The sequence below is a fragment of the Microtus oregoni genome, unplaced genomic scaffold, assembly GCF_018167655.1.
Source record: "Microtus oregoni isolate MIOR12 unplaced genomic scaffold, Mior012 000016F_ref0000370, whole genome shotgun sequence".
In the NCBI taxonomy this organism is placed as follows: domain Eukaryota; kingdom Metazoa; phylum Chordata; class Mammalia; order Rodentia; family Cricetidae; genus Microtus; species Microtus oregoni.
Genome location: NW_024543075.1, coordinates 21,895,222 through 21,913,261, shown reverse-complemented (window position 1 = coordinate 21,913,261; position 18,040 = coordinate 21,895,222). Strand labels below are relative to the sequence as shown.

At 38.8% G+C, this 18,040-nt stretch overlaps 1 protein-coding gene across 2 annotated transcripts in view; it reads left to right on the top strand.

Moving 5' to 3' along the window:
- Nucleotides 1–961: 961 nt before the first annotated feature.
- Nucleotides 962–18,040, top strand: part of Rbbp6 (RB binding protein 6, ubiquitin ligase) — a 33,595-nt gene continuing 16,516 nt past the window's right edge. For both annotated transcript variants that reach the window (XM_041667276.1, XM_041667275.1), the window contains exons 1-6: nt 962–2,215; nt 7,300–7,399; nt 10,947–10,983; nt 15,437–15,481; nt 17,477–17,565; nt 17,682–17,778. In XM_041667276.1, the coding sequence (XP_041523210.1) occupies nt 2,050–2,215; nt 7,300–7,399; nt 10,947–10,983; nt 15,437–15,481; nt 17,477–17,565; nt 17,682–17,778 (534 nt within the window). In that variant the 5' untranslated portion in view covers nt 962–2,049. The remainder of the gene's footprint in view (nt 2,216–7,299; nt 7,400–10,946; nt 10,984–15,436; nt 15,482–17,476; nt 17,566–17,681; nt 17,779–18,040) is intronic.

Sequence of the window (18,040 nt, the reverse complement as noted above, 5' to 3'; positions counted from 1 at the left end):
AGACATTGGCATTTAAGTTTCTTGAAACTCTGCCACCTCTTGGATTTTGTTCTCAGTTGCCCATCTTCTCTGAACCTAGCCTGTAAAATTCAGAGGAGCTGGGCATCAGACACTGTAAATGATAGCAATTGTTATGGTTTTACAGTAATTTTATTATTTATGAATTTATAGATGCAATACGTCCCCAAGCCACAAGAGAAAAAGTATGCCAACCTTCCTAAGGGACTCTTTGACAAAGTTTCTGGCGCCTGTAATTAAAAATGGGATTAGGACCCTGCAGCGGGGCAAGCACTCCCTTCTTTAAAACTCGAAAAATGCAAGACTGTTGGCTTTAGGCCAATACACTGGAGATAATTTTTGCCGTTATTAATTTGACATTTATTCAGCCACCTCTATTGAGGCACAAACGTGCCAGGAGTGGTCTTAAATATGGAAATATATTCATGGATTTAATCCACCGCGACCCAGCAAATCCTCTATTCTTTTACAGCCTCTTTGAAGAGAGGAGTTACATCAGAGCCCCGGGGCTAAATTCAGACCCAGGCAACTCCGTCACCGAGGTGCCTAACACACGGTAAGAGCCGAACACGTCTCTTAGGATGCTGGTGGTGGGGAGGGAAGGATGGCTTAGGTTCTCCCCAGCCGCGTTTGAGGAGTTCAGGACGTGCAGTCTGTTGGGAGGGGAGTTGGCTAGCGCACGCACAGTAGCCGTCACGGTCGGTCAGGGGCTCACCCCTCGGCACAGCCCGCAGCAGTTAGAGCCGCGGCGGCGTGCGCGCCCCTTCCAGGCCCGCCCAGTAGGACAGTCCGCCTCCCCCTCCCTCCCGACACAAATAGTTCCTCCCGTTCTCCCCGCTGCTTCTGGTTCCACGCTCCGAGTCACAAAGCGCGAGGTCACGTGGGCGGGCCGGTGCGCTTTGTGACGCCACGGCCCCGCCCCCGGCCCGCCTATCGGCGCACGCCCAAGCTCCGCCTCGCGTGCGCCGCCCGTGCTGTCCCTGCTTAAGAGACCCCGGAGTGGGGGCGCTCGCCCGAAGCCAGGCCGCGGCCGCCATAGTTCCTGGCGCGGAGGTGTCGCCGGCGCTGGGTGCGGGCCCGAGAGCGGCCTGGGGGGCAGAATAAAAAAAAGAAAAGAGGCAATCCAGCGAAGCCCTAGCCGCCGCCCGACCGTTTCTGGGCTTCCCGACGCGGTCGTGGGCTCAAAGGCGACAGAAGCGGGAGCAGCGCGAGGAGCGGCAAGAGGAAGAGTCGGGCAGCCTCGGCAGTGTCCCCGGGGCCAACGAAGCCGCCGGCCGGGGCCCGGGGTGGTGAGGAAGGGCCTCGCGGCCTAGCTGGGCCCCGCAGCGGCTTTGTGTCAGGCGGCGGCGCGGCGGCGGGGGGGAGGCGGAGCCGAACCGGGCGGCCGCTGGAAGGCCTCTCCTCCGCCGATCGCGCGATCTCGGCCTAGGCCGCGGGCCGCTCGTGGCCTCCGGGGAGCAGGCGCCAGGGTGTGTGTGCGGTGGGGGCCTGGGCCTGGGGACGCCGACGCCGGTCGTCCGGAAGCCGGGAGGAGGCGAGAGACCGCTCGTGGACTCCGGGCCTAGGCCCTCTCCCCGCAACCTTCTCCCGGGGCCTGGGTCACCCCCATCCACGGAGAGAGACCAGCCGGGAGGTGCGGCCGCTATGGACCCCTGACCCCGCGGGGTCATTCGGACTCTAACGTGTGGACTGACCGCTACTGACTGCACCGCCTGCCCTGTCTCTTGCCGGCCCTTAGCATGAGCGAGGGGGACCCAGACGGGTGACATTGTGCCGGTTGGCGGATCCTCGATTGCCCCTTTTCCCGTCCTGCTCCTCCCACATGAAGCGATTCTGAGTACGGGGGGTTCCGGATTATTGTTCTCACGAACCCCCGCTTGTGGTTGGGGGGTATTTAATTTGAGGCCTTAGGGTCCTTCGTTGTCTTTTGAGTGTTTTGTGTGTGTATATATTTTGCTCTTAAGTTTATAAATATACGTATATTGAGAGTGTCCACGTCTCCTCGCTGAACCTTAGGAATCCTTTGCCACAATGTCCTGTGTGCACTATAAATTTTCCTCTAAACTCAACTACGACACCGTCACCTTTGATGGGCTCCATATCTCCCTCTGCGACTTAAAGAAGCAGATTATGGGGAGAGAAAAGCTGAAAGCTGCCGATAGCGATCTTCAGATCACCAACGCGCAGACGAAGGAAGGTAAGAGGCACATGGCAGGCAGGTATTTATTGGGTCAAGGTGGGCATTATAAGTTGCTTGTTAGAGGCCTTACCTCCATTCCTATTCGTTGTAATACACAGAGTTTCATTGATAGCCAAGGATTGCAGCACCCGACCTTGGAGTTTAACTGGCCTGTTTGCCTTTCGAATGCTGGGGTCATCTCCAGTAGGCTAATCCAAAAACGTGTTAATCTGGTTCTTCTCAAATGTGTCACCCCCCCCCCTTTTTTTTTAATTTATTGAATTTTAACACGAGAGGGATTGAAAAGAGAAAGGATTGTCATCCAAGTCTGTTGGGTTTTTGCCTTGTGGCGTTCCCTAACTTATTTTTTCCCATCAGGAGAGGAGTGCTCAAAAGGTTTCCCATTATTTGTTAAAGCAGCAGTAGATAGATCTTGTTTGCTAACCTAGCATCGATTTGAAGTTAACAGAAAATTGCATGTTCCCCCTTTTATTTTCCGGGTTGCTTGTGGAAAGGGGGTATTTTGAGGATTTAATCAGTGTTTTGGAATATAAAATGTCCAATCTGACCACTGTGGTGTAATTCCAGAATTATTGATACTTAGTCAAAGGTGAATTGTGTAGCCCAGGCTAGCCTCCAGCCCCAAGTGTGGGGAATGCAGGTGTTAGACCACACCCAGCAGCACACAACCCTTAGTTGATGACATTAACCTAGCAGTTCTGGAAGTCTTCAAAGTGCAAGGCCCTGGATTGCTACATATATATAACTAGGTTTCTGAAAAGTAGTTCAGTGCTACTGTATGGGAATACAAGGAAGCCACTAGTTAGAACCCTTGAGTTCATTTTAAAAGCCATATTAGGACTTGTTTTTATTTTATTTCTTTTTGAGACGGGTTTTTCTGTGTAACAGCCCTGGTCTGTTTACCTGGAACTGACTGTTTACCAAGCAGGCCTCAACTCAGATCTGCCTTACTCTGCCTCCCTATTGCTGAGATCAAAGGTGTGGGCCACCTTGAAGTCAGATCTTTTTGCTTCTGCCTCCCTAGTGCTGGAATTAAAGGGATATACACCACCTCCTCCTGCAAAAACAGTAATATTGGGACTTGAATGGTGGATGTATCTTTTCTGACTTGAACTTGTTTTTTTTTCTCAGAATAGTAATGCTGATGGGTGGGTTTTAGTAGATCAGACTTCTGATATTTACTAATAGGATGTGGGGGAAAGTATTCTAAATGGGGTTGTTTTGTTTGTGACATCATCTTACTATGTAGCCCTTACTGGCCTGGACTTTGCTACATAGATCAGGCTAGCCCCTGATTTACAGAGATCAGCTTGCCTTTGCCTCTGCCTTGAGTGCTGGAATCAAAGGCATGCTTCACCAAGCTAAATTTGATAGAGGGTGTGGCATGGGTTTTTAGTTGTAGTTTTGGGGTATGGTCTTATCTCATTAGCCTGTAGTTTGGTAGGTAGGACAAATCTTGAAGACCAGTTTTTCATTTGTAATGCAGACATATGCATAATTATAATGCAAAAATATTGTCTACTTAAAGTAAATACCCTTTCAGTAATTGTATTTTTCTGTAATTCCTCTCTGTTTTGGAAGAGGAAAGGTTGTTGATGGTAATAAACAGCTAAGTAAGCCACCCAAAACAGCTCTTCGTGTTGAAGTCTACTTTACAAAACACATGGCCTTTTTTTACTACATTGCTGTAGAAATACATCTTTATGAATGAGAGGAAAGATGAAATTAGGGAATATTAGCCACTTACAAGTATACTGGTTTTATTTTTATTACAATATTGTATGGTTGAATTATTTGAAACTAGGCTTGCTACCAACCAACAGTTAAAAGTTGCCTTTAAACTGGAGTAAGTTGCAACTAAAAATTCTTGTTCACAAATTGCCATTTTTGTGACTTTGTATTTTTTTTCTAGTTTAGGACGGGTAATACAACACCTGAAATGCAGGGAAGTTCTTTGCCCACAGCATGTTTTCTTCTTAGCTGGAAAAAGTTTAATGTTGATGTTAGGTTGATTAAGAAAAAGTTGTGGGAGCTTTCTTTGCTTTATACACTCAGATTAGGGGCGGTTATTGATAGTGGTACGGAAACTTAAGGGCTCAGCCGTCAAGAGTGCTTATTGTCCTTGCAGAGGACCCCACTTTGTTCCCAGAGCCCACATATGCCCTCATGGGAACTCAAAATTCAGAACTTGAGTTCTGAGATCTGCAGCCTCTGGCTCCACAGGCACCAAGCATGCTAATCCAGACAGGGACCCAGTTTTACAAGACAGTTGAATGAGAATTCTACTTGGTTTAGAACCGTCCAGTAAATTAAAGTTTACAACAAAATAAGTGTTTATGATACTTGGTTTCTTAGAGTGTCTAGATTCTAGACCCTAGAAGAAAAGTGTATTTTTTAGTAAATTTAAATTACTCATCTTCAGTGTTTCTGTAAAACATTCCTTTAGTTCTAAAAAATCTGTCAGTTAACTGGGACCATAAACCTTTGGTAAAATTAAAATGCTTGTCAAACTTCTGTTTTGAAATTAATTCTGCTTGTTTCTAGATTGTTATTTTGCAATGAATTCCAAATGATCTTTAGAGAAAACTTTTGTTTTTGTAGGTTGTTTTTTATACTAATCCTCCCATTCACCTAGTAACCTTCATACTGGATCAACTTGGTTGATTTGGAAGATGAATATGGGTTTCTTTTTTTTTATTTGTTTTGTTTTGTTTCTTGGTTTTTTTGAGACAGGGATTCTCTGTAGCTTTGGAGACTGTCCTGGAACTTGCTCTGTTTGTTTTTTATCTTTATTCTGGCTATCCATTCTTTATATTCATCTTGTTTTTCATTCTATCCATAACTTTTCTTTTTTTAGATAAAATTTATACTGCTAAATTACTCTCTGAGAGCTGAGGCAAGTGCTCTGCCACTGAGCTAAATCTCCATCCTCTGAGCCTTTTAGATTTAAAGGAACTACTTGTTAGGGATTTGTGTGTCAGACTCTCTTGGGCTTAGGAAACTGACGTAAACACGAATTCTTTAACTGTACAGCTAGAACCCTGTATTTGAGTGTGTTGGAGCACCTGACTTTAGTAGTGTAATACAGCATGTGTTGATCAAATTAGGTTGTCTTTGTTTATTTAACCAGATCTTGCTGTAAGTGACAATCCTGCCTCAACCTCTTGAGTGCTGGAATTGTAGGCTTGTCACTACCCCACCTTATTAAGTTGTTCTTGAAAGGTTTTGTGAGTACATTTAAAAAACAGTCAAACCTTTGACACTTAAGTTTGGGTTCTAGAATTGGTTTGTTTTGAGACAAGGTTTCTCTGTAGCTTTTGTGCCTGTCCTGGAACTAGCTCTTGTAGATCAGGCTGGCCTTGAACTCAGAGATCCACCTGCCTCTGCCTCCTAGGATTACAAGGTGTGCACCACCACTGCCCGGCTTGGATTCTAGAATTGTTAAACTTATTAAAAAATCTCCCAATTTCCTGCTTCTGATTTTTCTTATTCATGTTGCTTGTAATTGGGACTGTTGAAGATAATGGTAGGCTTGCATGCCTACGTTTAGGAAATTGCATCATTCTTGATTGGATGCCTGTGAGACATAGTCAACAACTAAAAACAAACTAAAGAACTCTTGGTTGGACAGTTTGCTGTAGAAAAGGAATACTAAATGCTTGATGACCAAAAGTAAAGTGGATACACATTAAAAGCATGAAATAAGGCTAGCCACTTTGTGTTTGGTATGTTAAGTGAGGCAAGTAGCATTGAGGGTGAACCCTGGCCCAGCAGTGATGGCTCACACTTTTAATCCTGGTACTCGGGAGGCAGAGACAGGGAATCTCTGAGTTCGATGCCAGCCTGATTACAAAGCAATTTTCAGGATAGTTAAGACTGTTTGACCTAGAAACCCTGTCTCAAAAACCAAAAAAAGAAAAGTGAGCCCTGGTCTTCTTCTGTGAGATTGATGGAGAGTTATGCATCTATAAGGTTGTGTGTTGTTTTTTCCCTGATAATTTTACTCATTCCTTCCTTAACAATTTTTACTACACTTAAGGCCTACTTAATTTCATTCTTATAGAACTATTGTAATTATAGAGTAGAAAAATGTTACTCATTCCTCCTCAAACTTCTTAAAAAGTGACATCCATTTGCTAAAACTAGGAGCCTAGGAATTCATGCCTGGTTCTTCTTTCTCCATTTTTACAGAATTTAGTCCATGAGCAGGCCTCCATAGCATTTTGACCATCTAATGCTGGCTATCACCAGAGTCTGAAGCAGCCTTCTTTATGACTCACCCTGTTTCTGTTCAGTTCATCTCCCTGGCTGATTCCAGAGCAAGTCTTTTTATGACATAAATTGTCATCACCTCACATAAAATACATTAGTAAATTTTTTTTGTTGTACATAGAAACAAAGTATAAATCAGCATTCGGCTTATACTTGCCCACCTTATTTCATGTAAGTCTCTGATTTTCTTCAGCGCTACAGTCATCTTTGTGTCGTTTGTTTCCCTCACGTTGTTCACCCTGAGTCAATACTATATTCATTTAGGTTTTTTTGGTCTGCCTGGCTGGCTTTTCATTTACAAATACAGTTCTTCCAAGAGGCTTTGTTTAAAACAATATTCTCTTGAAAATAATGCACATTCTCCACTCTTTTATTTTAAAAAACAACATAATTTCATGTATAACCTGTGTTTTCTAGCAATATACTGCATAAGAACATGAATCATAATACGTAGCTCATGCTTAGGGACTAGGAAGGTACACTCATTTTAGATAACCCCATTGTTTCCTTTTCAAGCATTTCTTGGTTAAATGAGCTGGGAAGCAGCATAGTCTTATGAGACTATGAGTTTCAGAAAGTAGAGGAGGTCCTAGAGCCAAGAACATAGCTAACTATATTATATCCTTTGAAGGAACCAACAGAGGACTGGGATATTTCTTCTTACAATACTAGTAACCTAAATGCAAAGGACATGCATTTTGGTATTCTTGTACTGTAAGCTCACTTCCCATAAAGCTGATTTTTGAAGTTTTCTCATTCCTGAGTACTTAGTCAAATCCCTAAACAGAAATTTGACTCTTTGTTTTCAGAATACACTGATGATAATGCGCTAATTCCTAAAAATTCATCTGTAATTGTCAGAAGGATTCCTATTGGAGGTGTTAAGTCCACAAGCAAGACATATGTTATGTGAGTATTTATAAAAGCTTATGCATTTACCGAAGTAGACTTTTTAAAAAAGGTTTCAAAATATTTAACACTAAAATTTTATCGTGCTAATTATGAAAACTGTAATAGGAGTTTTTTAGTTACCTTTTTTTTTTTTAATTTCCCCCCTGGCAGCATCATGAATATTAAGTAATGCCAACATAAGCTTTTTATCAATACGAGTCTTTAGTTCAATGGCCATTATGAATCAGGCTCATTTGATTTCATCTCATTTTGGATAAATTGCCTGTTTTAGGATTTCTCTACAGCAGGGTTATGAGTGTAACTGGCACAGTTGTCAGAACTTTTATCCAACTATTCTGTGTTGTGATATTTCATTTGTATTTTAATAAATAAAGCTTGCCTGAAGATCAAAGAAGTAAAACAGACAGCCACTGGCTCTTATCTCTACCTGAGTCTGAAATGGAGATCCTGCCTCCAGAAATCCTTAGAATGAGACTGTCTGGGAGCTGTCTCCTCCCGTCTTAACTTCCTCTCTATTGCTGGGATTTTAAAAGTGTGCACCACTACACCCAGTTTTTATGGCAAACTAGTGTGCCTAATGGGATAATGGTGTGTGTTACCACTGCCTCGTCTGTAAGGCTGACCAGTGCGGCTATTTTACTCTCTGATTTCAAGCAAGCTTTATTATTTTAGGATAGATACAGAGTATTTTCTCTGTATTTGTCAAATGCAAATAGACTAGACCTTATTGATGTATTTATTGCCTGTATCAAGCAAGCTTTATTATTTTAGGATAGGTACAGAGTATTTTCTCTGTATTTGTGAAATGCAAATGGACTAGACTTTATTGATATATTTATTGCCTGTATTGTATATAGTCATTGTACTTATTGTATATAGTTTTTCTTATATTAGTTACAGCCTTCTATTTTAGACAAAAAGGGGAAGTCTGATATTTCATTTGTATTTTAATAAATAAAGCCTGTGTGAAGATCAGAGAGTAAAAAACCACACTGGTCAGCCTTAAAGACCCAGGCGATGGTGACACACACCTTTATTCCCAGTAGCCACACTAGTCACCATAGAAACCAGGCGGTAGTGGTGCACGCCTTTAATCCAGCCCTTGAGAGAAATATAAGACTAGGTGGTGGGCAGCTCTCACACAGTCTCATTCTGAGATTCCTGGAGGCAGGAACACCATTTCGGACTGAGGTAGAGGTAAGAGCCAGTGGCTGGCTATTTTGCTTTTCTGACCTTCAGGTTGAACCCCAATATCTTGTCTCTGGATTTTTTTTCATCATGCTACGCTGTGTCTGCAGTAAGTGCAGAGCAGTAGCGTCATAATTGCTTATATATCACATTTTCTTAAATCTGGAGGTGATTTAAGGTACAGAATATTGCACAGTTTATATAAAAGTGCATGCTGTTTTCTGTAAATGATTTGAGCATCTTTTTGGTATCCACAGTGGGTGGGAGTGCAAATCCTATATCCATTCCCCTATAAATACCTGGTGATAACTCTCTCCAGCTTGTAGAGTGTATTAGGAATTAAATAGCTCTTAGCATAGGATGAATATCTGTTATTAAAATTATGGCAATCTTTGAGAATAGTTTAAAACCTCTATTTATTAAAAAAGAGACAAAACTATATTCCTAACAATTTTTCTTTAGTATTTATGCAATGCTGAGGATTAAACCTAGTCCTTTGCTCGTGTTAGGCAAACACTCTACCACTGATCTCCATCTGTAGACCTCTTCCTTATTTTAGTATTTCAAGACAGAATTCTATTAAGTTTGGGCTGGTGGTGGAACCTACTCCATAGACCCAGTGGCCTTGAACTTGATACCCTGCTGCCTCAGCCTCCTGAGAGTTGAAATTACAGATCTTCACTGGGCATGGTTATCTGAGAAGTTTTATATTGACAGCAGAACTGTAGAATTATTTTTTGTTTTAGCATGAAATTACATTACTGTTTGCTTTTTAAAAACTTGTATAAAGTAGGGTGTGGTGGCACATGCCTTAATCCCAGCACTTAGGAAGCAAAAGTGAGTGGATCTACATAGGCTAAACTGGTATATACCAGGGCTTTATAATAGAGACTGTCTCAGAAAAACACACACAAAGTAATAAGTGAAACAAATATTAGATATTTCATCTCTAGATTTTTTTTGATATTCAGAAACTCTTGAAAAGGATATTTTTTAAAAAATATTTATTTATTATGTATACAATATTCTGTGTGTATGCCTGCAGGCCAGAAGAGGGCACCAGACCCCATTACAGATGGTTGTGAGCCACCATGTGGTTGCTGGGAATTGAACTCAGGACCTTTGAAAGAGCAGGCAATGCTCTTAACCTCTGAGCCATCTCTCCAGCCCCTTGAAAAGGATATTTGAGGTTCATGGACATGTTAAGTTTGCTTCATACAAAATTGCTTATTATATGTAAGATTTCTGTTTATGTTTGCCTCAAAGTACTTCTCAGTTTGAGCAATTATTAGAAAGTTCAAGTTATATTGTCAGTAGTTCAGAAATCACATGAATTTAAAGATTCCTTTTAAGTGCTGTCTAGTATTTTCTCCACAGTAAACTTTAGACATTAAAAAGCCTATTCTTAGCACTTCAGTTCTGGTCCCCCTTCAGTCTATCAAGACGAGAGAAATGTTGGGCTTGTTTATGTTTTAGCAACAATTTGTCCAATTATACACAAGTATAAAATGGATTTTAAAATATTTCATATTATGTTGTATCTTTTAGAGACCTTAAATTTTGTTCAGTAAATTGGTTATTATTTTGATTTGTTTGGAATTTGAAACAAGCTGTCTATACAGCCCTGACTGTCCTGAAATTCACTATGTCCAGGCTGGCCTGGAATTCAGAGATCTGCTTGCCTCTGCCTCCTGAATGCTGGAATTAAAGGCATGTGCCACCACTGCTTGGCTTTAAAATATTTTTAAAATTATAATCATCAGCCTGTTTTGTCTGGATTTGAAAGCTAGTTTTTGAGCACAGCAGATAGAGCAGTCCGTCAAAAATGTTACTGGCGCTGTTCTGCTTAAGAAATTGGATATGTAGAAATTTATATCTAGATTTACCAAAAAAAGGAGGAGGAAATACTTACTCAGTTCATTATAAGTAAACCACAGAGTTTATAAATGCAGTACCTTTTCAGAAATGATATAATGTCTCTATTTCAGAATGCCTCAATTTGGAATTGTTTTAGAAAGTAGGAATGTATCTTAAACTATTTAGTAATGACAAATAATTATCAGTTACTTGCTCATTGTATTAAGAAATTGATTATATTAAAGCTTTGTATCAAAAGAAAATTGTATTCTTAAAGACCTAAAATTAGAGGTATGTATTAATATTGTTAGTTATACATGGTGATGCAGACGTATTATTCTAGCACATGGGGAGGAAGATCAAGAGGATTGGCCTTGACTATATAGTGAGTTCAAGGCTGATCTAGGCTAAATGAGTCTAAAAAAATATACACACACAAACACGTACGTGAAATTCAAAAATAGCTAATGTTAGTTTCTGTTTCTATTTTATTTTTTAGAAGTCGAACTGAACCAGTGATGGGAACTACAAAAGCAGTATGTAAAAACACAATCACCCTTTTTCTACACAATTGTTTTTACCTTTATAATGTTTTCAGTGAAGTAAATCATTTAGAATACCCAACTGACCATAGCACACACTGTAAATAAATTGTATTTTGATGACAGTTCAGTTGAATATGGATATATGTGGCATAATTTGTAGTTACTCTGTAGAAATGGCTAATTGGTGCCCTTTTAAACTGTTTCATATTAAATATGATAGCATTCTCCCTGTATGACACTGTGGTGTACAGTAATGTATGATTCTTTTTAGATGGTGTAGGTTTAACACTGAAGAACATGACAACATGTTCTACATCTGTCTGTCTATTAGTTAGTATTTTGTATGTATGTACAGGCTGTTTTGTGCTTTTTGTTTCTTGCAATAAAAAAAATTGTTTGGAGTGTATATTTTGCCATTTTCACGTTGTTTCACTTAGTTTACTAGGGCTTTTTTCCTGCCTGATTGATGGCTTTCAAAAATGGATTAGCAACATGCAGAACTTACATTATTGATTGGTTCTTTCTCCAAGTTCAAACACACTCAGAAAAGAGCTTTTGAGAGGCTTTGGATGCAGCTTTATTAGTCAGTGTTGCTTTATTTGGCACCTGTGAGCTCCTGTCCTTTGTGTACTTTTATACCATACAGTACAGACTGAAATTTAATCTCCACCACCCAGAGTGCAGAAACATGCCAATGATTTTAATGGTTTTATGCAGTTCATAACAAGCTAGTTTATTCTAATTGGAATGTTTCCCTCTCATAAAATGCTAAACTGCTGCATTAGTTAAATAGTATCAGAAGCTGTATCTTATCAAAAGCAAATCCCGGTTAACTGGGATAACATCTTTTTATGACTACAGTGTAACCTGTAGTGTGACACTATTTTGGCTTTGAGCTTATAAATAAAAGTATCACTTGTAAATTGTGGGACGGTGCCTCAGAACACAGGGCTATCTTAACTGGGTTCTGTAACTTGATGGTTCTCTAAACATTTTACTGCTCAGGCTGAAAACTTGTACACAAAAACACAGTATTTGAAATTTTCATTTAGAAATCAGGGGTATTGCTTGCTGTTTCATTTTATTCTTTTTTAAATACTGCCGATATTTGTGTATGAGGCATTTCACTAACCTTGGATCATTGGATCTTAAACATGATAAGTAGAATATATCAACTTTGAACTTGTTCTCTAAAGTGTATGGCCTTTAGTTCCTGTCTAAATACAGTGATTCAAAGAAAAAAAGTCAGTGTTTGGGGGATTTTCCCCCACATTTGGATATATGGGTTGCTTTTTGGGTGTGGGGGAGGGCGTTTGTTTTTGGGTTTTATTTTTTTGTTTTTGGGTTTTTGTTTTTTAAAGCATAATGCTGTAAAACTGTCCAAGTTTCTGTTTTGCTGGTGATTGGTTTAAAACTGATTTTTATGTATCCAAATGCTAGCACAAATTAGAAAAACTGTCCTGGTGACTGTAGTAGTAAATGTAACACATTTGTACAAACTATTTTTATATAGTATTTAAAATTAATTCAGATGAAGTTTTATTTCTTGAAGACAATAATTTCCTTTTTGTTTATTAGCATGTGTATAAACACAAATCACATGTTCATAAATAAAGTTAACATTCTTTTAGCCTTGTGTGTTCCCTGGCATGTCTGTATTACATTTATAAGAAATTTATTGTAAGCTTATTCAGATTTCTCTTCGTTTTAGTGCTTTAAACAGTTTTAATTTTTAGGTAGAATTAAGTGAGATGGAGACATAACATAATCTGTTGTCTCTATCTTTTATTTGCTTGGATGGTTTGTTGACATTTAGGATCACAGAAACATTTTCACTGACTAATTAGTATTCATAACTTAGGAATGGATGGTTTGGCTATACACATTAACAAGCAAAATAGAGATCCTGGGCAAAATTTTAAAATGCTGATTATATAAAGTATGTCTATATACATTTTGGTTTTGTATTTTGAGATGGGGATCTCATAGCTCAGACTACCTCTGTATAGGAGACTGCCACTGAATGCTTATGTTTTACCTCACCTCCCATGTGCTGGATTGCCGTCTTAGACTGTCTTGTGCAGCTTGGTTTTTGAAAACTTTTTTGTTTTTTGCTTTTTGTTTTTGAAGACATCAAGGTCCTGCTGTGTAACAACTCCAGCTGGTCTGGTACTTGCTCTTTTTTAGCCAAGACCACCTTTGAACTCATGGCGGTCCTCCAGCCTCAGCCTCTCAAGTGCTGGTAAACAAGTGTGGACCACCATATACCAGTGCATTTTTGGTAATTTAAGCCAAATCTGATCAAAGATGACTATTTATTCCCCTAAGCTTTTAGTCATCCTTCCATGTTGGACTGTTACTGCAAAGCTAGATGCTCTTGCTAACATTGGGATTACATTGTACGTTTCATTCAAATGTAATTGGCCTAAAAAGATTTCAGGTGCTTGCAGAAGAAAATAAGAGAGGAGGGCTAATCTTAGTGATATCTGTAGTACACATCATTTTTAAATATGGCAGGTTTTGCAGTATTTTACTGAGAAGTTACTTTTTATGATGGTTTTGGAAATATAGATTCCTAATCATTTTTAGCCATTCTTTCTTATTTTTTTACTGCTGTATGTAAAATTGGATACTTTTCTAAATTTTTGGTAAATTTGACCTCTTAGATTGTAAAGTCTTTAGATACTATAGAGATTATTTGGTGGGGAAAACCGTAATTACAATGTAATTTGTGGGAAACCACTTTAAACTCAAGTCCATGATAAAAGAAGTGGAGGAAAGCAAACAAAGTGACAGCATTAGTTACAGGGTGGATTTGATTGGGTTAGCAACTGTTTAGTCAGACCTTTGTCACCTACGTTACAGTAATTCCTGGTGATTTAAAATGTAGATCTTTTAAAAATAAACCTGAATGGGTTAGACTTCCTTCTGAATAAGAATATATTTTTTCCTAATTTCTTTTTTCTGCTTCTTTCGATTAGTCCTTAAAAAATTCATAAGAGCTAAGCAGGAGAGGTCTGTCTTACACGTTAGTGGTTACACATTAGAAATGTGGGCTTAGCACACGCTGAACTCTGCTGTCCTTATGTGTGGAACAAATAATCATTCGTCTAACTAAACATTCCTGTAATTGTACCCATCAGACTAAACCTAAGGTGTTTGTAAGGTTTACTTTTATGAAACAGTCTTGCTACAGAGGTCATGCTGACCTCAAACCCACTGTCTAGCCCAGCTCTCAAACCTGTGGTCCTCCTGCTTCAGCATCATATGCAGGTACCACCATGGCTAATAAGATGTGTCTTAAATTTAGCAAATGTAATTCTTGTATTTATTGAATTTTTTTATAGTGGATATGATATTGGCAACTTCATTTGAAACTTGTTGCATTTCACTTTTTGTTTGCAAAAGTTTTAGAAGGATATTTGAAAACATTTTCTTTGCCAGATATCCTACTTGAAGGCCTTCTGTTCCAAAGAATTCTGACCAGTATGATACAAAACACTGTAATGATGAATAGGGATCTAAGGAGCTTTAGAGAAAGCTTGTCGAGAAACTGGTTACTAAAAATGCCTTTGTATATTGCAGATAAGCATCTTTTTAAAAACTAAATCATTTAATGGAATCAAGTGAAAAAAACTTAAAAAAAGGTTAACATTATATAATACATTTTTAAAAGCTCTTTTTGTCCTTAATATATCCTCGCCCTGTTTGGTTAAATTGACTTTTCTCCAAATATTAAGATCCATCCCTGTGTTTGACAGCTCTTTGACTCTTTCCCAGGTTACCTTTTCTGATTTTTTTCTTTTTCTTTTTTTTTTTTGCTTTCCCTTTTTTTTTTAATTTATTTTTTATTTTTGGTTTTGGGGTGACATTGCCTAGCAGTCTGCCTTGATAAGGAAACCTGTGGCTTCTTGACAAGTGGAGCTATATTCTTTGGATGGGAAAATAGACTGAGAAGTTGATGTTCAAAAAGGAAAACACTAGGAATTGCCTGGGAGCTGTTAAGTTTATTTACAGCAGTTATCTGAGGCCTAAAGAGCTACTTGTTTTTACAGTGTTGTTTAATGGCATTAGGAGAAATTGTTTTTTAATTCTCACTTCTAGTGTGCATTGTTGTGAGCATTATCATATTTAGAGACCATTGAGAAACATGGGACTCACAATGTAGTACTAAGTCACCGCTCTTCAGTAGAGGAATTTTCTACCCTCTCATTTTTCACTGCAGGAAGGCCTCCCATACATCATGTAGCCTTTATAACTGGGTATGAAGTATACACAAAAGATAAAATAGCTTGAGCATATTTTCAGGCTTCAAACAAAATATTACTTTAGAAAAGTAAGAAAATGCCCAATATTTAACATTAAGTGACTTTAGGGGCTAAATAATCACTTTCAGATGTTTTCAGTGTGGAACTTGAATGTGTGTTTAATTTTTTGTGAACAGATTGATGACTCTTCTGCATCTATTTCTCTGGCCCAGCTTACAAAGGTATATATATATATATATATTCTTGACAATATAAGTCTAACATTTTTAAAATATGACACAGTACTGTTTTAAGGTGGGTGGGGGAGGATATGTTTTGTGAATGCATCGTACATACAGTGACTTCCCTGTAAAGAGTAGTTGCCGTTCTGAGAAGATAGGGGAGTAACTTGGTCAGCGCCCCTGCATAATGTTCATCTTCAAGACTGAAGAAACACAGGAAGCTACACTTAACCGTTTTTCCCCCTTACACAATTCTGTTTAATTAGACATTGGGAACTAACACAATTCTGGAGGAATTCCCTGGTTTTGGCTGTGAATTATGTGGACTTCTTTAAAATAGCCAAAACAGAAGATTTCCTTTACATGGACGATTATGTGGTTAATTTTTGAAATTTTGAATTGATCCCACCAAGGTCATTATTTTAAATGTGATACAGTTGTTTCCTTATGCTTTAGACTTGTAGTCTGTCTGAATCAGAAAAATTTTAAACAACCTAATTTGTTTGAACACAGACTACGTGAATTGTGTTAAGTGTATACTTATAAAGCTGTTTGCAGGAATATGAGTGTGTATGTTTTTGGCAGAGGGCCAAATTGTTACCTTGAAATTATTGTGTATACCATGTTGTTTGACAAGGTTGCTTGCTTTTATTCTCAAAAATGTGTATCTTCTGTTTGGGAAAGCACTGGTGATGGATTTTTTCTTTTTTTACACAGTATTTTAGATTGCAGATTGTGTTTTTAGAACAGAGCAGGCTGGCTTCAGGGCTCAGAAGGAAGCTGTCCAGCTTCCCAAAAGTCTTTGGCTACTATCAGAAATGTAAAGTCTAATTTAACAGCCAATAGAAATGAAAATGAGAAGGCTTATCCGTAGTGCTGTCCCTATTTTGTCCGTGGCTTTGTTGTGGGTGTGTCCATTTCCTAGATGTATCCTTAAAAGATGGCCTGTTAACAAATTAGTTGCTACTTAAGCTCTAGTCTTAAGAAAACAGAACACTAAAATTAATGATCCTGAACAAAGTGGATGAACCATCCTATTTTATATTTTCTAATGCAAAGTGGTTTTGCATAGAGTTCACATCTTTGGCAGCTAATAGTATATACTGTTTATTCTTATGTACTGTAAGGACCAAATTTGAGTTCTGATCTGTTTCTACCATTGTTACTTGCTGGGAAGATTTGGGAAGTTTTGGAAGTCTGGGGATTTTTTTTTAAATCTATTTGTAAAATATAATATTTGGGTTCAAACAAATTAGTTCTTAAACATCTGTAATCAGTTTTCTGTAAATGTTACTGTTCCAAGCTCTGTTAATGTTAAGCATTTTTTGTATATAAAATTACAATAAAGTGTTAAAACTGGTTGCTTGTTTTGTGGATGAATGTAAAAATGAAACTCAGTGAGTGACCGATGTGCGTGGTATTAGAGGTGCAAGGTCCAGGTTACTAGAAAATCACTCCCTTAGACCCTGTTTATATCTAGACTGTTAGGTTATTAAGTTCATAAAATTTATCTGGGGTTTAAATTTTAAAAGCATACCTTTGAACTAACTAAAAACTGACACTACTAGGCAAACAGCCTTCTGACTTGTGTGTAGTAATGCTATCATTTACCCGCCCCTGCCTTCCAAGTTCTAAATGTAAACAGTAATCTCAGTGCTGGGACACTTGGAATTTTTTAAAGGTTTGACAAAATCAGTGTTTCTCTTTTAATTTAGTATCACCTGGCCTTTAAGTTCCTTGAACAATCATGCATGTAGATCCTAATGTAAGGTACAGACAAGGTCTAAGGTCTGAGTGCTCCCAGAAGGACTTCCTCAGCCTCCCAAGCTCTCCTAGACATAGAGTACTGTAAGAATTCCCAGTGCTTCTCCAATTATATGTGTATTAAAGCGCAGCTCATTTAGATGTTGCTCTGTGTAGGATGAGTGTGTTGTCTTTGCTGTGTGGTCTTAATGTGTTTCTAATGTGTGTGTCAAATAATTACCTGTTAAACAGACTGCCAATCTGGCTGAAGCCAATGCTTCTGAGGAAGATAAAATTAAAGCAATGATGTCGCAATCTGGCCATGAATACGACCCAATCAAGTAAGTTCATAAGTATTTTTATGCTAATACAAATTTTGGGGTGTGTTTGCCCCCACAATTAGAAACATTGTTTTTCTTAAGTTTCTGATTACATACTGATTCTTTTTCCTTTTCAGTTACATGAAGAAACCTCTAGGCCCACCACCTCCATCTTATACCTGTTTCCGTTGTGGTAAACCTGGTCATTATATTAAGAATTGCCCAACAAACGGGGTAAGTTCATGTAGAAACTGATACATCTAGTTTTTCTTCAAATTATTTCTTAGTCATATTTGCCATGGTAAAATCTCCATTAAAATGGCAGATGAGCACAGCTTTTGGGGTGTAGGTTGCCAGGCCCCAAGTCTTGGCTGTCTTGTTTTTTTTTTTGTTTTTGTTTTTAATATTTATTTATTTATTTATTATGTATACAATATTCTGTCTGTGTGTGTATGCCTGCAAGCCAGAAGAGGGCACCAGACCCCATTACAGATGG